The 23,333-nt window shown below is 43.5% G+C and overlaps 1 protein-coding gene across 1 annotated transcript in view; it reads left to right on the top strand.

Annotated features, from left to right (window-relative positions):
* Positions 1–23,333, top strand: part of LOC122803464 (interferon alpha/beta receptor 1-like) — a 591,175-nt gene that overhangs the window by 504,613 nt on the left and 63,229 nt on the right. Inside the window, exon 9 of the mRNA XM_044073082.1 lies at positions 4,012–4,169. Coding sequence (XP_043929017.1) covers positions 4,012–4,169 — 158 coding nt within the window. The remainder of the gene's footprint in view (positions 1–4,011; positions 4,170–23,333) is intronic.

Here is a 23,333-nt window from a genome sequence, read left to right as displayed (position 1 = left end):
TTTGAGCTTGGTTAAATTAACCAACCTGGTACCCTTAAATAGGACATCACACACACACACACACACACACACACACACACACACACACACACACACACACTTGCAGTACCTGGAACATTGTGCTTCAGATCTCCAATGTATAGCAGCAGACAGAAATTCTGTCATAAGCAGTGTGTGCCAGCACCATACTGAAATATCTGTTGTCCCGGTAGGTTTAAATTCTGTATGCTGAATTACAAACAGTAGATGTGCATGCGTGCAGAGATGTAAGGGCATTCTTAAAGAAGAAGAACACCCTTAAAGATGTATATATTTTTTGTTTTACTTTCAATTAAAAGTAAATGTTATAGAAGCCCCCCTAGCCAGTGGAGCCCCCTCCCAGCCTGTGGGCCCTAGGAGATTGCCTTGGTCATCTAGTGCTGGATCTGGCTCTGCCCTAGACACTTCACAAATTAACTTCATCTACACAGATGAATTGCTACACCCCACCTGCGTCTTAACCTCTCTCTCCAGCGAGTAATCGGCACTGCTGTTATACACCCATAAAATCCACAAAACTTGCAAACCTTTCAAGGTAGAGTCATAGTAATTGACTAGTTTATAGTTAGAAGTACAACTTCTACCCTTACCAGGTTAAGAGCAAGTGACAGTAAGCATAATTTGATATGTAACTAGAGCACTTGGATCTCTGTCCTAAATATGAATACAACCTTGTTGCCAGTGTGAGAATGAATAATCTAAAGTGCTGTTCCTTAAGGGAGATGCAGAGAGACATGAAGGATCTGTTTCTGTATATGTGTCTGAGGTATGAAAAACAGTGTTAAGTGGTATTCTGCCATCATCAAGAAATATGCCACAATATGAAATTGCACAAATCATTGAAGAAAAATATTGTAACTGGTGTCATTCTAGGAGGAATCCAGTGTGTGTCACTGCAGGAGAAGATGGCTGGAATGTCATTCTGCTTTACCAGTGAAAGACGGCACCTATCATTCCATGATTTCTGCTTACTGGCTAAAACTTTTGCAGCCCTCATAGTACATTTTTTAGGCGATGCCCATCTCTTGGACGTATCAGCTTTGCTAATTGCTGTTTAGTTTACATCAGGATGGCTCCAGAAAGTGCTAGAAGTTTAATTAAGAACATGTCCAATATTTGAAGCCTTTCTTCCTTCAAGCACCTCCATATCCGTATCCTTACTTTAATGCAGTTCCAATCTACTAATAACACTATATTTTTATCTTTGTTCACACATACTCATTTAGACATACCAAAAATTGCAAAGGCATAGTTTTATTTATCTATGACAACCTCATCATACACCAAATTCCATATGACATCAACCTTGAGGTATTTGAGGCCATCATCACCCTTAACAAAGCCATCTGATGTATCCTTTCGAATTATATACTCTCTTCATTGTCCTCTGACAATCATGATTTATATTGACTGACTTGGGAAAATATCTGTCAAACCCAATATGCTTGTAAGAGAATTTAGGTGCTCCTCCATCAACTAGAACCACCTATACAGCCAACAGTTGTGCAGTGTGGTTCCTAGATTTTGTAAATGCCATTTGTCTATACCAGATCATGCACCTTCCCACTAATGGTGCAACCTTTTTGACCCTTTCTTTACCAGTATTGTCCATGTCTATACCCCACTGTGTTTCCCACCCTATCTGGTCAAGTACCACCACTAGACTGTCATCTTATCTTCTTGGATCCAAATCCCCCACTGAACCACACTATAGTTAAGGACTGCTACAAGGACGGTCTCCTGTTTTTCTCAAATAACCTAGATAAATATCACCCCCCCACACACACATACACACACACACACACACACACACACACTAAATTTCATGCCCAAGCTGCTGTATTCAGTTCCAAATTTTGCTTCATATAAACAGCTGCATTGTGGCATCTGTTCTCATGTGCTTCAAAATACAATGGAAAATTTAGGAATTAAACCCCATAGGTGGAATAACTATATAAATAAACTGGACAGCAAAAGGGAAAAAAAATGGCCTTGTATATGATTGCCTCCTTTTCCCATAAAAGGAATTTAAAATTAGTAGAAACAGTTTCATATCAGACACTTCATTATATAACATCTTAAACCTCCTGTAAAGGAAATGATCTATTAAGGACATATCAAGTGTTCCAGCCACCTAGTTTCTAAATGCTCACTGATGTTTTACTTTTAATCTTTATTGAGTTATTCATACCAATAAAGCCAAACCCTACTAGTCGTTAGTCATGACTTGCTTAATTCTTTTTATCAGTTGGCTGACTGGTGCAGCATAAATGGATAGCCTGTCCATTTTGTGAAAAGACCCTGTTTAAAAAAAGCTTAATATCTATAATATTGGTATGATTGCAGAAGTTTGCAAATAAGGATCAAAGTAACAAGTAAAAATGTCACACATGAAAAAAAAAACACGTCAAATACCTCAAGGTTTACCAGTATCTTTGTAATGTGGGATTTATCTGTATATTTCCCAGGGGCCTGCTTTTGTAAGAAGTTTAAGGTACTACACAGGAAACAGTTTGGTTTGCTTGGGTCTTTTTGATGTTGTTACTTATTTTTTTCGTTATGACCATTTATTATTTGTTTTGTGTGTTAGCTGCCATGTCTGTTCTTACACAAAGGCAGGGTTATCCTGGGAACAGGCCCTAACTTTATGGCCAAGATAGCTGTGCTGGTTACTCTGAATCAGTTTATTAATTCTAAAGTATTCTTTCTGAAATATGCTAATTACTCTGAAGTAATTCATTAATTCTAAAGTATTCTTTCTGAAATATGCTAATTACTCTGTAGCAATTCATTAATTCTGAAGTATTCTTTCTGAAATATGCTAACAGGAGAGATTTACTGTAGTGTATGCATATACATAGTCAATTATTCTTTTTAACGGAGTAGGAAAAAAGGCTAAGCAAAGAATACACATTTGTTCATATCCTATGTACATAATAATAAAATAAATAAAATGGGGGAAAAAGGTTTCCAAGTCTACTTAGTTAAGATGATTGTCTGATTGCTTCAGTTTTTGTTGCAGTAAATGCAAGGTGCTGCCAGGTGAACCCAGAGCTCATTCCGTGAGGGCTGTCCCTACCTAACAAGCTCTTGTCAAGAATGTCTTCATAGATGACTTATGCAGATGAAGCATGTGTCTCTCAAGTCCTTTTGCAAAATATTGCAAGCTGGAGGTGTAATTTAGAACATCATTTCTTTGACCACAGTTATGTCTGTTGTGGACTTTGCCTTAGTGCTGGAGGAGATTGAACCAGGACAGTTATGCACTTACCATATGATAGATATGTCTGGTCATGGTACATCCTTCTCAACATTCCCATCCACCTTCCCCTGGCTTTGTGGGGAGGGGTCCCTCTTGGGTAGTTTTATTATTGTATTGTGAGAATGTTGCTGCTGCACTCAGCTTTTGAGTGGCTTGCTCCAGATCTAGAGGAAGATGATAGTGCACAGTGCCTTATGGCTACAGGGGTGGAACTGCAGTCTGCAAGAGTTTTAATCATGATGAGCGCCCTGAAGGTTAGCATTTCGGTCTTTGGGTTTGAAGAGGATGAACCGCAATTATTCAGTTCTGTCCTCAAGGTGAGTACATGACTTGATTGTGAATGTTAGTGGTACTAAGAGCACAGCTTATAAAACCAAGGCGTCTGGACTGAAATGATGGGAGATGTCTTTTTTGGGGCTTTGGTAACAGCCTTGACAACTCTGAGTGGCATTAATATATTTTCAGATCTAATATACTGTTAAATTGTCCTGTTTAGTATTTTAGTCATTACATATGTTCTATGAGATCATGGTGGTTGGGAGGCTGGTTGGATAAGGGAGGTCAAGGTAGTAAAATACCCCTTCAGTAGCTTTACCTACCTCTGTAGTGTACAGATGTGATCATTTTACTAGGCGTAAGTGTTGCTTTGCTGATGCAGATTAAGGCATTAAGAATACCACAGAAGTGTCATACATCTCCTTTTTTCCAAGGTTATCCATCAGTTTGGAAGATCCTGTTGTATCTTGGGATTTCTGCAGTATCAAGCTTTGTGGTGATTATGGTCAGCATTCTCTTTTTCTATTACTTGTACAAGATGATCAGATACACCTTCTTCCCATCTTCTAAGCTGCCAACAAGCATAGAGGAGGTAAGCAGTTTGCATTGTGGTACTCATTCCATTATTTCACTCTGACCAAATTGTTGACATACTGGAAGGGCTTGATCTGCAGTACTGATAAACTGTTTGGCCTCTTGGAATATGGGTAGCGTGCATATATTTGCCTAAGAGGCAGCAGTATTTGAGTGCATGTTCCAGTTAGAAATGTAAAGGCATTTGTTATAATTTCTTCTTCATTTCTTAAGAGTGACATTTAATGCCTTAGGCAAGTGTTAATAATGTTGTGTTAAATTGCTACAAACTCTCTCTCTCTCTCTCTATATATATATATATATATATATATATATATATATATATATATATATATATATTTGTGTTTGTGTTTATTTATTGCCAGCTTAGATCTCAGTGTATTTTATTTAGATCACATTATGGTTGAATTTTATTGAAATGGTCATTAAAATATGCTTCTGTTAAAAAGACAGCTTCTTAGTGTAGAGGCAAGGAGATTGCCTTTGCATTCATTTAGCCAAGCTTGAACAGTGTCCTGGATACTTGCAGGCCAGGCATGATGTGGATAATGTTTTTATGTAGACCAACCATCAATACTTTTCTGTAGGTTTTGAGCCCATTAGTTCCCCCATTACAGTGACCTCAAGATATCAGTTAGTGGGGAGCAGGACTAAGATGGATAATGTCATCCTCTCAGAAGTCATGAACGGCTTTGTTCCCTTTTTATACTCTACTGTTTTGCAGCCAGGGGTGTCTTCTTTCATTACAGTAGTTTGTTTCCCTTCCCACCCCATACTGAGGCTGCCCATGTTTAAAGGTCAAATCTGAATTGTTTTCAGAACTAAATACAAATTCATCTTGTGGTTTTATAATCAGCAGTGGCAAGAGTTTTTTTTTTTTAACCCAACTCCCACCTCTTGCAGACCCGATGCATGTGTTACCAAAGTGGGGTGCAAATATTAACTATTGACACAAGTGCGGTACATCCCATTCACATAATCCTGACTGCAGTGAAAGGCACAGCCAAGTGCATGTAAATGACCCTGTTTTTACTGATGCAGTGTTCTGCTGCCATGTCTAGAAGTCAGTGCAGCAGTGAGTTATTTAGCTTCCTTCCAAATGAAAGGAGTATGCTCATGGCAGATGTTCAGGCCAATCCTCCTCACTGGCTTCTATAGTACATGGACCATTAATTGACCACAGTCCTTGGTCATCTGGGTCTAGCGGTTTTATTCCTGTATGCTGCAGAGCGGGTAAGGTCGAAAAAGATTGATTAGTGACCAGTTCTGTTTTCCTAGGTAGTGGGAAGAGTGTCGAATTTCAGCACTTGCTTGTCTCCTTTCTGGTGACGGCCAAAAGATGTGATACTAAAGACCCATTCACCTTCAAAAGTGCATTTCAAGCAGATGTCTGCATTAGAAAGAAATATGGATGGATGCACCACATCCTAGTGCCATCCCCTTCTCCTGAGTTAGTTTGAGGGGATGTGCAGATTGAGCTCTTTCATTCATAGGTTGTTCTACTGTTGATCCTGACTTTGGTTTAGAAGAACTATCAAACAATGGAATTGTAGTTACTGAAGTACCCGCTGTTACCCAAATCATAGCATCTAACACTGAGGACCTCCCCATCAGTTGTTGGTCAGGTACATTTTTTCCACTCTCTGTCGTCATTTCTAGGCTCAATTTTGACATGGCCAAGTCTTGGTATAAAACTTCAGGAGACATCTCCCATGTTGTCCACTGCTGTTTTCACTGTGCAGACCTTGTGCTTAAAGCTCAGCCATGTGCCTGCATGGGAAGGCTTGTCTGAGACTGACCTCTCTAAAGTGAAAGCTCAGAAACTCCATCCTGAATCCCCCTTTCAAGGTGTAAATTCTGTTTTTCCCACCATGTCAGGACTTTGTGGTGGATGTTCTGTTGAAGGGGAAGCAGGTCTTCATTACACTGGTGGTCTTGTGTTAGTCCACCCCATGCCCTCTACATTTCTTCCGTTTCTAGGAGTAACAAACCCCAGAAAGGGTAAAAGTCTTCATGAAGATTGAGGAAACGCTTGAAGCCATCATTTTAACTTGCTCCTTATTTGCTGCCCACATCATCCAAGAGTACAAAGTAACTAAAGTATCACAGTCCTAACTACAGTATAGAACAACCAATATTGGTGGATGTACTTCCTTAATTTGCAGTGTTGCAGTACTGTTGGATTATCTTGCCATGGTAATTTGATGTCCCACTGGCTTACCAAAGCCAAAAACCTTACATACACTCGTACTTCTGGGGTATGATCTAAGCCCATGTGACAAAAGGGTACATTAGCCTGAAGAGTTTAAACTCTTACTGTTCTGAACAAAGGAATTAATTTCAATGCTGTTGCCAGCTATTACCATTGCCCACACATACTCAGATAAATGACCCATTGGGGAGCCTTCTTTTTCTTGTATCTTTCAATGAAAGATTTGTTAATGTCAGCTAAGAGAAGGAAATGTGACTGTGGTAGGCAGATATCTCATAAAGATCTCCCACTTCCATTGCATATTTTGTCTAGGGGCTGAACATGATTACAGAAACTGTCAGATCTGCCAGTTGTTTGTTCTGAAGACCCTCCATACTCATATTTCCTCATTAGTTATTTAGAAACCCAACATTTCATAGGATCATAGGAGGTTACTAGGCTAATGGTCCTGGTGCCCTTACAAGCCCAGCCAAGAGTTTATCCCCAAAAAAGAAACCTCAGTCAGCACCTGTCACCCCTGTCATTGAGGAACACAGGTGGAACCTCTGGGACAAATTTGTGGTTTCCCATCCACTCATCAATGTCGTGCTTGAAGAGGGTCAGTAAGGTACTCTGTTTGACATGTATGGGAAGTCTATTCCAGAGATGGGGCAGCCACTGGGAGACAAAACTGTCTCTGCAGCAGGTTTTGTTGATGTCGCATATTAGATTTAGGCCTTTTGAGCAGGTACTGCATGAGTAGTTAGACTTACGGATATAGAGCATCTCTAGTAGGACAGGGTCCGATATTACCTTGTAGGGGAGACACAGATCACCTTTGACCAATCTGTACGATAGCGTGTAGAGTGATATTGATTTGAGCCTGTCCCTCATAAGACAGGTGTTGGAGGCCATGGATTCTCTTTGTGACGTATTTCTGTGGCCTATCCAGTTGGTGCAGATGCTTGGACAGGTACATACCAAATGGGGTGTTATACTCTATTATTGGCATAATGAGGGAGGAGTGCAGACAGGTAATAACCTCCTTTTTTCTGGGTGCAATCACTTTACTTATGTGATGAACCAAGTAAAAGGCTTTTCTGACCACTGCCCGCTACATGATGGCCAAATGTACAATTGTTTTCAACCTGAGTGCCCAGGTCTCTCACCACAGGTTGTGTGCTTAGGGGGTTGCCACTGATGTGGTAATCAGTAGGGGCCATGTTTTTGCTTAATGGTATGAAAATAAATTTTTTTGCATTTAACTTAAGGCCATGACATTTGCACCAGGCATTTGTTGCTGTGAGACTCTCTTGCAGTTTAACATCATTTGGGGAGTCAATGACAGCACCCAACTTCTAGTCATCCACAGGCCCTTTGTCTTTGCCTTTGCCTGGACTTCCGAGAAGTAGATGCCAAACAGTAGGGGTCCCAGGACCGATCTCTGGGGCACACCATTAGTGACAGGTGTGCTGTTGGAGGTGGAAGCATCTGTTTTGATCTTGTAGGTCCTGTCAGTGAGCCAGTTGGCCACCCACCTAATGAGATAGGGATTTACGCCAAGTTGTGTTAGCTTTTCGATGCTGTCCGAGTTGGGAATTGTATCAAAGGCCTTGGCCAAGTCAAGGTAAGCTGTATATACTGACATCCAGGGCCTTGGTGAAAGTCTCAAAGAAGTCAGTCTGGTTCAGCAGGCAAAATCTGCCCCTGATGAATCCAAACTGGGTAGGAGCAAGTGCTTGGAGATTGCCTAAGTACTTGTTTATGAGATCCATAGTAATATGTTCCATGGCTTTACAGATCAGACTTGTCAAGCTAATGGCGTGATAGTTTCCAGGGTCAGTAGTGGCATCACCTTTGTGCAAGGGGATGACAATGGCAGATGTTCTTCATATTTCATCGTTGCAGTCATCACATTTGAGTTATCCTTGCCAGAGGCATAGTATTTCTGTGTCGGTTGCCGTCACCCAGGACTGACGTCAGGTCATCAGTGTTATAAATGAAGGCAACCGATGCCATTACATCAGTCTTTTTTGCCGAGAAGTCCGAAGCAGAACCATTTCGCAAGAGTGCCGGTTGGCCGCTACCTGAGTTTTTCATTTCCAAATTGAAGTTGAAGTCTTCTAAATCTAAGTACCCCATTGGGGATCCTTTTTTTCTTGCTCTAACCAATGTCAGAAAACGTTAACAATTTTCTCACCTGTGGAAAGCAAATACCACACTGAAATTTTTATTCTTATTGCATTACTTGCTTAGGCCCAGACCACGACGTCCCCCGCTGTTGCTTTTGTGCTTTGTTCAATGCCAGAACTGTACGGCATTGGGCCCTTACTGCTGCTAGATACTTTCACTGTCAGTCCTCGATTTCCGATATGGCTTCAGTAAGTCATCCGACAGCAGATCTTCCGAAAAATGTAAAGATAAAGACAGACCGCACAGGTCCAAAACTGCTGAAGATGCTTCAGTTAAGCTAGTTGTCAGTTCTCCAGTCCTCAGTGAGTTGCTTTTGCAGCCCCTGAAGCCCGTTTCTGTGGATTTTCAGGCCGCTACCGAGACCCTTTCAGAGTCTGGTATGCCGCAAGATTCTTCATCGACTAAGGATCCTGCAGATGTCTCTACCTTGGATGGGTCCGGAGCCGCTGAGCAGGCACCGGCTTCTGAGGAAGTACTTCGCACTACCAATTCTCAACACAGACCGGCGGTTTCTTGTGTGTCTACCGTTTTTTCGAAAACTTCCGAGTTTCTAAGGCCCAGGGTACAAACTACACCCAAGAAACTAACAACCCAATCTCAGGCACCTGCTTCCTTGGCTCAGTCACAGATGCTTAAAATGGCAGAAGACCTTATAATGCTCATCAGGGGAAGCCAGGCTACCCCTTTCAAAAGAAAGAGATTTGTCCCCAGTAGTTTTATCTGAACAGGAGTCCGATGACTCTGATGCATCTGAATATGAAGACATGCAACCCCTCTCAGCTTATGAGGATTCTGATGCACAGGAATCCATCCCTTCAGCCTCTCCACCTGAGGACTTTTCCTTTGGGGAAACTTTACATCCCTTAAGGGAGGTTTTCCAATGGGAATGTCAGGACTACCCTCAGTCAAAAAAGCGACTCAGAGAATTTTTAGATCTTCCACAGCACAGACCTCTGGCCATTCCTCCTGTCCTGGATGTTGTGGATGATGATTTTATGGAATCCAGTTTGACTCCTGACGCCGTCCCTCCTGCTCCCAGGAAACCAGACAAGTTCCATCAAAAATCCAACTGCTGACCCCGAGGTTGTCTCTCAAGGGCCTAAAGGAATTAAAGCAACTTCTGCTAAGAATCCCACCCCCTTAGGTAGGGATTCCTGAGCATTAGACAGATGGGGTAAAAAAGTATACACCTCTGCCTCTCTTGCTGTTAGAGCACTAAATTGTCAGTTCCATATGCTGAAATATCAGCAACATACCATGGAACTCCTCAAACAAAAAATATCCTCTTCTTTTCCTGCTTGTGCAGAAAATAGAGTTACAAGAGCTAATGCTTTCTGTGGTTTTGACGCCCTAGAAGCATCTTGCATGGCAGCAGTCACTGGTTCTATCCATAGAAGGCATGGTTAGCTAAAGGAACAGCCCTTGCCAGACCATGTCAAATCCAAATTATTGGATGCACCACTGCCCAAAGACAACTTATTTGGCACCAAGGCAGAGGAGGTCTTAAAAAAAAAGATGGAAGAAAAAGTTAAATCTATGCAGACATTTAGACTTCTTGCAGGTCTAGCCACCAAGGTTCAGTAGGCATTGCCCCTCCAAACACTGGTTCTTTCCTGCCCCCTCCAGGTCAGCTCAGCCCAGACCCTGGGGAAGCAGGCCCCCCCAGACTGCAGCCCTAGGGAATGCAGAGATCTAAGCAATGGAGTTCCTCCTCTTCAAAACCAGGGAGTGCTAAGCCACCCCCTCATTGTAAGAACTCAGTGACTTTACACTAACAATCCCCTCCCTCTGCCCACCCGCCCTTGCCCCTAGGAGGTAAACTCTCCTTCCACGCAAGCACCTGGGCCACCATTACCAACGACCACTGGGTGCTCGACATAGTGTCCCAGGGATACAAATTTTATTCCACACTCCACCAACCCCAAAAGGGTTCCCATATCTTCCCCCAAACCAGTGGGCAGAGGCCAAAAAGTAAGTCCTTTCCCTGCTCTCTATGAGAGCAATAAAGCATGTTCCTGTAGAACAGGTAGGTTTCTACTACAGACTCTTCCTGGTACCCAGAAAAGAGGGCACCTGGCACCCCATCCTCAATCTTTCCCTTCTAAACACTTTCCTGGTGTTACCAAATTTCTAAATGCTCACCCTCCAGCAACTTCTACCTATGCTCTCCAAGGATGCTTGATTAGCCACCCTAGACCTAAAAGAGTTCTACCTACACATCCCAATCAGGGAATCTTGCAGGAAATATCTACGTTTCAGGACAGGGTCACTGCACTTTCAGTTCTCTGCGCTTCCCTTTGGCTTATCCACTGCTCCCAAAGTTTTCACAAAATGCCTGGCTCTCGCCATTGCTTTTTGCAGACAGAAAATATTCAAATTTACACATACTTAGAAGACTGCCTGATTCAGGCAGACAGTCAGGAAAAGCTTCTAAAGCACCTGACCTATGTAAAGGATCTACTGACCTCCCTGGGGTATACTATTAATGAAAAGAAAGCCAAACTAGAACCCAGCAAAAGATTGTATTCCTGGGAGCAAGCCTGGACGGACACTGCATTTCAGATGGCATTCCTTACTCCAGAAAAAACAAACCTACTTCTCTCAACTAGCCACCAGACCCCAGTTATCCTCAAGGAAAATCCTGCAAGCTCTGGGGTTCATGGTTTCTTGCATTCTACTCATTCCGTATGCCAAACTGCATATGAGGAAACTGCAATGGTACCTAAAAAGCCTTATGTGTCAACACTCTCAAGACCTGGAGACTCTTATACCAATGATACCTTGTTTAAGGAAAGATTTTCTTTGGTGGGCAGCAGCATGCTACCACAACAAGGGACTACCCTTCTCACAACCCAACACCAGCCAGACCCTCACCACAGACACATCAGACTATGCCTTGGGTGCACACCTAGATGGCAGGTGCATTCAGGGCCAGTGAAGCCCAAACCAAATACATCTGCACAACAACCAAAAAGAGATGTTAGCTGTTCAGCAAGGTCTGACAGCCTTCAGACCCCTACTCCCCCCGGGGCCTCTACTGATCAAAACACACAACACCACTGTGATGTGGTATATCAACAAGCAGGGTGAGACTGACTCGTAACCTCTGTGCAGGCTTGCCATGACCCTTTGGCACACGGCCTCAGCCATGCAACTACACCTGTTAGCACAATTCCTGGCAGGCTGTTTAACTCTCTGGCAGACAACTTAAGCAGGAATCTTCTGGACCCACATGAGTGTCAACTAGACCAAAGAATCTTCACCCTTGTAACCCAGAAATGGAGCACCCCGAAGGTCGACCTCTTTGCTTTCCACTCCAGCCATCAGCTCAGCAAATTTTGCACCAGAGAACACCACAGCAAGACTTGGAAAGTGGATGCTCTATCCTTCCAGTGGGTCAACCTCTCGGTCTATGCATTCCCCTCTCTACCGCTCATTACAAGGGTACTGCTCAGTATAAGGGAAGAAAAACCAAGGACAATCCTGATTGCCTCAGACTGGCCATGCCAGCACTGGGGTACCCTCTGCTGAGCAGCCTGTCACCACTGCCACCATGGCATCTCCCTCAGATTCCAACACTCTTGACCCAGAGGAATGGAGAATTCATGCATCCTCAGTTGCAGACCCTCACTCTGGCAGGCTGGCTTATTCACTGACCACTGCACACACTGCCAGTCTAAGCACACAGGTTCTTGATGTTATATAGGAGGCCAGATGCCCTAGCACTAGAAAGTCTTATGCTGACAAGTGGAAAAGGTTTTGCGCTTGGATCCAGGCCAAGGGAGCCTGAACTGCACAGCCCTCCCTAACTCTCCACCTGGATTACCTGGCTGACCTACTACACAGGGGTCTATCCTTCTCTTCCATTAAAATTCATCTCTGCTCATTTCAGCACAGAGCCACCTATTTTCTCCCACCCTCTCATCAAACAGTTCCTAAGAGGGGCTAACAACTTGAGGCTACCCAGAAGAGCACCTACCCCAGCTTGAGACCTTGACTTTGTTTTGGAAAAGCTCACCCTGCCCCCCTTTGTAGCAACAGCATCAACAGAGTTAAAGTTCCTCTCTTGGAACACAGCCTTGCTTCTGGCCATCACTTCAGCTAGAAGAGTATCCCAGCTACAACCACCAATGGCTGTAGAGCCCTTCATCATTTTCCATGCTGACAGGGTCTCACTTTGGACTAACCCATCCTTCATGCCAAAAGTGGTGTCCAGTGTGGCTCTCAACCAAACCATTCATTTGCCCACCTTTTTCCCTAACCCACAAAACAAGGGGGAAAGGATTCTGCACTCTCTAGTTGTGCACAGACAGCTCAGATTCTACCTAGACAGGACTAAATCATTCAGAAAGACTGATCAATTTTTAGCTTTGCTGCAGGAGCAGAGGGCAAGGTCATATCCAAGCATACCATTTCCAAATGGATAGCACAGTACGTCCATTTCTGCAACAAGCAGCATGGGAAACCTCCCCCTAAGGGGGTCAGGACACATTCCACCAGAGCAACCTCCACTTCTACAGCTTTCCTCAGAGGGGTCCCCACCAGGGACATTCTGGAGGCTGCCACATGGACATCTGTTCATACCTTCACTAAGCATTACCACCTGCCTATTTTCTCCAAATCCAGGGCAGGCTTTGCCACAGCAGTCTTTCAGGGCATCCTAGCCAGCCCCCAGTCTTCTTGACTGCCTCCACCCTTTTCTTCAGCTTTGGGAATCAACCCAAATGTGATGACTGCAACAGTGAAACATGAAGAACATTATACAGTTGTGTACACTTACCATAAATGTAGATGTTCCAGTGTATTCACTATTCCAGCCCTGGATGTTCTTCGTGTTTCACTGTTGCAGTCATTACATTTGGGTTATTTGCTTGCAGTAGCTCTCAGTCGGCCTGATTAACAAAGTCTTGGGTCCAGAATCGGTTGCTGTCCCTTCTTCCATGATGTCAGGTCGTCAGGGGTATAAAACATGCAGCCGACACCATTACATCAGTCTATCTTGCTGTGCGGTGCCTGAAGCAGAAGCAGTTCACAAGTGCCGGTCGGCCGACTCCTGAAATTTTCGTTTTCGAGTTTCAGAACCAAAGTCTTCAACTAAAGCTAAGTACCCCAATGGGGAAACTTTTTCTTGCTCCTTACCGATGTCAGTAAAAGTTAATAATTGCATTACTTGTGGAAAGCAAATACCTCACAAAGATTTTCATTTGTACTGTATTCCTTGCTTAGGCCCTGACCACGACGTACATTGCTGTCGGTTTTGTGCTTTATTTAATCAGCGCACTGTCGGTTTTGTGCTTTAATCACCGCACTGTCCATCGCTGGTATATATTCGCTTCTAAATATTTTGGTTCTCGGTTTAATTATCCAGAAATGTCGTCGGTTAGCCATCTGACTACTGGGATTCCGAGAAAATGCAAAGATAAAGACAGAGACAGGACACCAAGGTCCAAAGCTGCTTACGACGCTTCTCCTAAGCCAGTCGCCAGTTCACTGGTACTCAGTGAGTTGCTTTCGCAGCCCCTGATGCCCGCTACTTCTGACTCGCAGACCTCTACTGAGACCCATTCAGAGTCCAGTATGCTGCGAGATGCTTCAACTGTGGAACCTGCGGATGTCTCTACCTTGGATGGGTCCGGAGCTGCTGTGCAGGCACCAACTTCTGAGGGTGTATTCAGGGCTACTGATTTGCATATTAAACTGACACCTCCTTCTTCATTTAGGCCAAAATCTCGAACCATGCCTAAGAAACCGACACCGAGGCCACGCATGCTCAGGCCTCTATGCCTTAAAAAGAAATGATGAAAATGGCTGAAGATCTTATTACTCTAATCAGGGGAAGCCAACCTCCCCCTTTTAAAAGACCTAGGACTGAAGTTGTTTATGGATCTTCTGAATAGGATTCTGATTTTTCTGATTATCTGGATTTCCCCTTATCTACTTATGAGGATTCTGATGCAGAGGACTCTATTCTCTCTGCTTCCCCTCCAGAGGATTTTTCTTTTGGTGAGACCTTACATATACTCTAAGGGAACATTTCCACTGGGAAAGCCAGGACTTTTCTGATTCATAAAAGAGGCTTAGGGATTTCTTACTCCTGCCTCAGTGTAGGCCTGTAGCTATACCTCCTATACTAGACAGTGTTGATGATACCTTTTCAGTATCTAGTTTGCCTCCTGCTCCCAGAAAACCTGACAGATATTACAGGGTACCTGATTCTCATAAGTTCCTATTTAAAAATCCTATTGCGGATCCAGAGACTATTTTACAGTGACCCAAGGGCATTAAGGCTTCTACTGCTAAAAATCCTACCCCCTCTGATAGAGACTCCAGGGTGCTGGATAGATGGGGTAAGAGTTTACACTTCTGCAACCTTGGCCATTAGGGTTTTAAACTGCCAGTTTCATATGTTAAAAGTATCAACAGCATGTTATTGGATTGCTTAAACAGAAAATGATGTTACTTTCTGACTGCTGAAAATAAAGAATTACAGGATTTAATGCATTCTGCTGAACAGGTTGGAAAACATACTTTGCAATGTGGATTTGATTCATTAGAGGCCTCTTGCAGGGCTGCTGTAACTGGGTCTGTGTTCAGAAGGCATGCTTGGCTTATGGAGCAAGGTTTGCCTGATCATGTTAAAACTAAATTGTTGGATGCTCCTTGAAATCAGGACCGCCTGTTTGGTAACAAGGCTGAGGAAGTTCTTAAAAAGATGGAGGATAAAGCTAAATCTATGCAAACTGTTAAAGATTTCTTACAAGTTCAGCCTCCTAGATTTAGTAGGCACTGGCCCTCTAAAAATTGGTCCTTTCCAGCCCCTTCCAGGTCTTCTCAAGCCAAACCCAGACACAGCAAAAACCTCAGGTTTCATTCCCAAGGGACACACAAGGCTAGGCATTGTGGGGGTTTCCGCACCCAAACCTGGGAGAGTAGTAAGACTCCCATATGGAAAACTGTCTCAATGACTTGCTTTTAACACTACCAAGCACTTCACAAATGAATGCTCCTTTAGGCGGAAAGATTGGTCTGCAGTCTTTCTTGCCGCGCGGTGCCCGAAGCAGAAGCAGTTTGCAAGTGCCGGTTGGCCTACTCCTGAGATTTTCATTCCGAATCCAGAACCGAAGTCTTCTAAAAAAGCTAAGTACCCCATTGGGGAAACTTTTTCTTGCCTCAGACCAATGTCAGTAAAAGTTAATAACTGTATTTATTGTGGGAAGCAAATACCTCATAAGGATTTCCACTCCTATTGTATTCCATGCCTAGGCCCTGACCACGACGTCACTGGTTGTCGGTTTTGTGCTAGGTTTAACAAGCGCACTATTAAATGTCGGTTTGATTTTGCCCGACATTATTTTGGTAGAAAATTCAATTACACCATGCCGTTGGAAATTCCGGCGACCGCAATGCATAAAAAGCGCTAGGACAAGGACAGGCATCCGAGGCCCAAAACTGACGATGAGGCCTCTTCTAGGCCAGTCGCCGGTTCTCCGGTTTTCAACGAGGCGCCTACGCAGCCCCATGACGACTGCTTCTACAGAACCACAGACCGCATCTGACTCCCATGTGGAGCTGGCTGGGCCTTCGGATGCACTAGGCCTTCAGCTTACCGATCCTAAACCTACTGAGGGAATCGAAGTAGCTGAGCAATCCAGTGTTACAGAGGGTGTTTTCAGACACAACTCTCTCCAGGACAAGCTTCCATGCCTAAGAAACAAATGCTAAAAATGGCCGAGGACCTAATCACCCTGATCAGGGGGTCCCATCCCCCTCCTGATAAAAGGCCCAGACAGGATGCAGACTATGAATCTTCTGACCAGGTGTCCATTTCCTCTGACTCTTCCTCGGATCTAGGATATTCTTTACCCCCTTATGAGGATTCTGATGCTGAGGAATTGATTCCGTCAGCCTCTCTGCCTGAGGATTATTCCTTTGGGGAGACCTTACATACCATGAGGAAGTATTTCCATTGGGAAGGACAGGATTATTCAGAATCCAAGAAAAGGCTCAGAGACTTCCTTTTATTGCCTCAACACAGGCCCCTTGCTTTCCCAACCAGTTCTTGACATTGTGGATGATGTGTACACTGAATCCGTCTGAACCCTGACTCCTTACCCCCCCAGCCCCAGTTAAACTAGATGGATACTACAGAGTCCCTGACTCTCACAAGTTTCTGTACAAAAGCCCTGTTGCTGACCCTGAAACTATTTCTCAGGGACCCAAAGGGATTAAGGCTTCATCAGCAAAAAACCCAGTTCCCTCTGACAGAGATTCCAGAGCTTTAGACAGATGGGAAAAGAAGGTATATACGTCTGCAACTCTAGCAATGAGAGCCTTGAATTGCCAGTTTCACATGCTAAAATATCAGCAATTTTTGATGTCTCAGTTGAAACAAAAGATGCTTCCAGATTCAGATCCTCCTAACTTAAAAGAAATGCAGGATTTATTGCATGCTGCTGAACAAGTGGGAAAACATACTTTGCAATGTGGGTTTGACTCCTTAGAGGCCTCCTGTAGAGCCGCAGTTACAGGCTCTGTCATTAGAAGGCATGCTTGGTTAAAAGAACATACATTACCAGATCATGTTAAGGTAAAATTATTGGATGCACTTTTGCAGCGGGATGTGCTGTTTGGAGTTAAGGCAGAGGAGGTATTAAGAAGATGGAGGATAAGGCAAAATCTATGCAAACAGTGAAAGATTTCTTACAGGTTCAGCCTCCTCGTTTTAACAAAAATTGGCCAACAAAGAATTGGTCCTTTCCAGTCTCAGACAGACCTCAATACAGATGTCCAAGAGGTAGAGGCCAGACACAAGGCCCTTACAGGCCTCGACAGTGGGGCACACCAGGCCAGAAAGAAGGAGAAGACAGGCCTCAACCTTATAAAAAAACAGACTCAATGACTTTCCACTACAGCTGCCAAACAGCTCTCTTGGCAGGAGAGAAAAACACACTGGCAGACAACCTAAGCAGAAACATTATGGACCCACACGAATGGGAACTGAACCTACAAATATTCAGGATGATAACACAAAAATGGTGGAACCCGGACATAGATCTGTTTGCTTCCCCAAAGAACTACCAATTACAGAAACTCTGCAGAAGGAGCTACCATCCACAAGCATGGAAAGTGGATGCCCTCTCATTCAGCTGGAACAAACTACAAGTATACGCCTTCCCTCCTTTACCTCTCCTTCCAAAGGTACTCATAAATGCCAGGCAGGAAGAGCCAAAAATGATCCTGATTGCACCAGACTGGCCACGCCAGCACTGGTACCCAATCTTAAAGAACTTAACACAAGAACCACCCTGGATTTTGCCTCAAATGCCACAGCTGCTGACACAGCACAACAATCAGATACTTCACAGCCAGCTAAAGACCTTAAATCTAGCTGCATGGAAAATTCATTAGCCAAGCAAGCAATGCCTCTCTCCAAAGCTGTTATGGATGTCATTCTGGAGGCCAGAAGGCCTAGCACCAGGAAAGCATACTCGAATAAATGGAAGAGATTCTGTGCCTGGAACCAAGCACACAGCCTTGACCCTCTTGTCCCAAACATACCTCAGATTCTACAATACTTAACTGAGATGCTGGACAAGGGCCTCTCTTTTTCATCCATCAAGATCCACGCCTCAACTCTCTCTGCTCATAACAACACGGATCCACCAATTTTTTCTAATCCTTTGCTCAAACAATACCTCAGAGGGGCTAAAAACATAAGACTGCCCCGTAGAGCACCCACACCAACTTGGGACCTCAACTTTGTTTTGGAAAAATCAACCTTACCTCCTTTTGAGCCAGCTAACACAGGAGAATTAAAATACATCTCTTGGAAAACTGCTCTGCTACTGGCAATAACATCAGCACGAAGAGTTTCAGAATTACAGGCACTAATGGCAGTGGAACCTTTCCTCATCTTCCACCAGGACAGGGTGTCTTTACGAACTAACCCTACATTTATGCCAAAGGTGGTATCAAGTGTGGCTCTAAACCAAACTATTCACTTGCCAACTTTCTATCCAAAACCGCAGAACAAAGGGGAGAGACTACTGCATTCTTTGGACATTCACAGACAGTTATGCTTCTACTTGGACAAAACCAAAGCTTTCAGAAAAACTGAACAATTATTGGTAGCATATGCTGCAGGAGCACAGGGAAAAGCCATTTCAAAGCAGACTATTTCAAAATGGATAGGACACTGTATACGTTTCTGCTCTACCCACCATGGGAAACCTGTACCTAGCAGCATCAGATCTCACTCCACCAGGGCAACAGCCACTTCAACTGCCTACCTCAGAGGAGTACCTACCAAGGATATTTTAGAAGCAGCCACATGGAGTTTTGTGAATACTTTCAACAAACATTACCATTTGCCTTTATACTCCAAATCCAGAGCTGGCTTCGCCACGGCTGTACTGCAGGGCCTTATAGCCACCACTAATGCTTTATAGATCCAGCCTTCCTACCTCAGCTTTGGGACTCCACCCAAGTGTGATGACTGCAGCAGTGTAACACGATGAACATAGTACAGTTTTGTACCTACCATAAATGTAGATGTTCGAGTGTAAACACTGCTGCAGTCCAGGTTACCCTCCCTCCTTCCCCTCTTACTTTCTGGTACTTACCTAGGGCATCTACCCTTTATTACCTATTGGGAGTATTTGCTGGTAACTAAAAATGGTTGTTTGCTTTGTTTTTGTATTTTTTACTAGCAATTTGAATTGCCTACCTATTTGGGGTCACCTGACATCTGGGGCAAGAAAAACTGAAGAAAATGGCGTCGGCTGCATCTTTTATACCCCTGTCGCACTGACGTCAGGGAGGAGGCGACATCAACCGATGCTGGACCAAGACTTTGGAGCTCTGGCCAACTGCGGGACTGCCTGACAGCAGGATAACCCAAGTGTGATGACTGCAGCAGTGTTTACACTCGAACATCTACATTTATGGTAGGTACAAAACTGTACTTTCTCTGCACTGCCCTTTGGCTTATCTACTGCACCCAGGGTATTCACAAAGTGCCTAGCTCCAGTCATTGCATTTTGCAGGCAAAGAAATATTCAAATATACCCATACCTGGACAATTGTCTAATTCAGGCAGAAAGCAAGGACATTCTTTTGAATCATCTGGCCTTTGTTCACAGGGTACTGACTTGTCTGGGGTTCACCATAAACGAAAATAAATCCCACCTTGGTACCCTGTCAACAAATTATATTCCTGGGAGCAAGCTTGAATACAACTTCTCAGATGGCTTTCCTCATGCCAGAGAAAGATTCATTTGACAACTTACTTCAAACAAGTGGCCACAAAAACCCAGCTATCTGCAAGGCAAATACTGCAAGACTTGGGGTTCATGGCCTCCTGCATTCTTCTAATTCCATATGCTAGGCTGCATATGAGAAAACTACAATGGTATCTCAACAGCCTATGGTGTCAACATTCACAGGATCTAGAAGCAAGGATTCCTATCATACCTTGCCTACGCCTAGAGTTCCTTTGGTGGGCAGAGGCCTGCCACCAAAACTGGGGACTACCATTCACATTACCCCCTGCCGCCCAAACCTTAACAACAGATGCATCAGACAATGCATGGGGGGCTCACCTGGCAGAGAAGTGTGTTCAGGGCAAATGGAACCCAAGTCAAATGCACCTGCACATAAATCAAAAGGAAATGTTAGCTGTACAGAATGCTCTGTCCTTCAAGGACCACATTCTCCCAGGACAACTAGTGGTAAAGACGGACAACACCACTGTCATGTGGTACATAAACAAGCAGGGGGGTACACATTCTTACCCTCTCTTCAGACTAGCCATGGCATTGTGGAACACAGCCTTGAGCTACCAAGTGAATCTACAAGCTCAATTCCTGCCAGGAAAACAAAATACACTGGCAGACAGACTAAGCAGAAACCTCATGGACCCACACGAGTGGAAACTGGAACCAAGGATTTTCAACATGTTGACAAACAAATGGGGGATCCCAGATATAGACCTGTTTGCCTCCCCACAAAACCGTCAACTGGACAAATTTTGCACAAGGATTCCCCACAAACTAGCTTGGAAAGTGGACGCCCTATCCTTCAGGTGGAAAAACCTGTCAGTTTATGCCTTTCCTTCTCTGCCTCTGCTCTCCAAGGTACTACTAAAGATCAAACAGGACAGGCCAAGAACAATTTTAATTGCACCAGACTGGCTTCGCCAACACTGGTGCCCACTCTTGCGCAGTGTGTCACGCTTGGCACCATGGCACCTGCCACAGGCACCTTCCCTGTTGTCTCAGCAGGAGAACCATATTCTGCATCAGCCTGGCTAATTACCTAATCTCGCCTTAATCATCCCTCAGTAAATCAGTGATGGATATCATTTTAGAGGCAAGAAGGCCTTGTACTAGAAAATCTTATGCTGCAAAATGGAAAAGATTCGGTGCCTGGAACCAATCTCAAGGAATGAACGCAGCAGTGCCCAATTTACCTCAGGTTCTGCAATACCTGACTGAGATGCTTCATAAAGGCTTGTCTTTTTCCTCCATCAAAATTCATGCCTCAGCCATTTCAGCTCATTATAGCACAGAGCTTCCCCTCTTCTCACACCCGCTGCTCAAGCAGTTCCTCAGAGGGGCCAAAAATTTAAGGCCACCCAGGAGAGCTCCAACTCCAGCCTGGAATCTTAAACTTTGTCTTGGAGAAACTCGCTTTCAAGCTAGCTGCTACTGCATATTTAAAATTTCTTTCCTGGAAAACAGCTTTCCTTTTAGCAATCTCTTCCGCAAGAAGGGTATCTGAGTTACAGGCCCGTATGGCTGTTGAGCCTTTCATCATCTTTCATGCAGACTGGGTGTCCCACAGGACCAATCCCTTCTTCATGCCCAAGGTGGTATCCAGTGTGGATGTTAATCAGTCCATTCATTTGCCTACCTTCTTTCCTAACCCACAGAACAAAGGGGAATGGATACTGCACTCCTTAGATGTGCACAGACCACTTAGATTCTACTTGGATAGGACTAAACCTCAAAGGAAATCTGAACAACTGCTGGTGGCATTTGCTGCAGGGACAGAGGGGAAAGCTATTTCAAAGCAAACCATTTCAAAATGGATAGGCCACTGCAAACCTACTAGCAAACACTCAACATGGATTTAGACCCTCACATAGTACGACCACTGCACTACTTTCCTTTACTAACACAATAAACTGTAACCGTAATAATAACAAACTAACTGCTTCTCTTTTCCTAGACCTGTCAAAAGCCTTCGACATGGTCAACCATAAACTTCTCCTACACATACTAAACTCACTTGCCTTGGATTTTTCCTCCTTAACCTGGTTCTCATCCTACCTTGAAAACCGACAACAAGCAGTACTCTGGAAAAATTCTCTATCTGCTCTACTACCTATCTCCTTAGGAGTACCTCAAGGATCAATATTAGGTCCACTCTTATTCTCTATCTTTATTAATGATCTTCAATCATCTATCCATAACACTACCTGCATACAATATGCAGATGATTCTACCATCATCTGTACAGCTCCCACCCAATCTGAACTCCAGTCACTCACACAATCTACCTTTTCAACCGTTGAACAATGGTTCTCAAAAGATGTCTCCTTCTCAACTCCAAGAAAACAAAACTATTACTATTCTCACCTACCCACAAATCTCCTCAACTAAATTTTACTATTACTGCAGCTGACAATTCTCTTATCTCCCCAGACTCTACTACCAAACTGCTTGGTGTTACTATTGATAATAATCTTAACTATGATTGTCATATCAATAACACTATAAAAGCAGTAAATAAAAGATAGGTTCACTGTACAGAATAAAACCCTTCCTTACTCCAGAAGCACGGACCACCTTAGCTCAATCACATCTTATCTCCACCCTACTGTATGCTTCCTCTATTTACACCAATCTCTCTAAAGGTAACCTGAAAAACTAACTACATCCTATCATAATATAGCCCGTTTGCCACAGCATCCCAGTACAGAACTCACCACTGTAATAACTTAAAACAATTACAATGGTTAGAACTACCTAACAAGCTTATCTATCAACAACTCTTAATTACACATAACATTCTTTATCAACCAACAAAACACCAGCTCTCAGTAACCTCCTTACTCCCTACAAAACTTGAAACAGCTGATCTGCGAAAAGATACAAGTCACCACAACTAGAATTACAAATTCAGCAGGCAACTGTCTATTTTCAAACTCCATAGGGAAAATATGGAATAACCTCCCCCAACACATTACCTCACTAGACTCCTTTCAACTTTTCAAAAAACAACTTCTATTACATCTTAACAAATTCTGGCTCTGCTCCTGTACCAATCCAGACTAAATGACTTCTTCGCTCTTCAGCCATACCTCCCTACGTAAAAATCACTATCTTTCCCTGCTATTTCAAATGACTAAATTACTGTACTGTTCTAAAAAAAAAAAAAAAAAAAAATGAATATATAGCTTAGGCTATTTGTTTTTTACCTGTTTTTTTTCACTGTATTTTCTACTACACTAAAATGTATGCATTGTTGCTTAAATGTTTAACCTTGTTTTAATTGTGGAGCTTTTCTCCCCGGGCCTCCACTGAAAATGGAAATTATCCAGCTGGACTAGCCCGGTCAACAAATGTAAAATAAAATAAAAATAAATAATAAATTAATTTCTGCTATAAGCACCATGAAAAACCTATCTCACAGGGCATCAGATCCCATTCAACCAGGGCTGCATCTACCTCTACAGCCTTTTTCAGGGGCATCCCTACAAGGGACATCCTAGAA

The sequence above is a fragment of the Protopterus annectens genome, chromosome 5.part1, assembly GCF_019279795.1.
Source record: "Protopterus annectens isolate FY-2018-M chromosome 5.part1, PAN1.0, whole genome shotgun sequence".
NCBI classification, from domain to species: domain Eukaryota; kingdom Metazoa; phylum Chordata; order Ceratodontiformes; family Protopteridae; genus Protopterus; species Protopterus annectens.
Note: the sequence above shows the minus strand (reverse complement) of the source record. Positions and strands in the feature narration are given on the sequence as shown.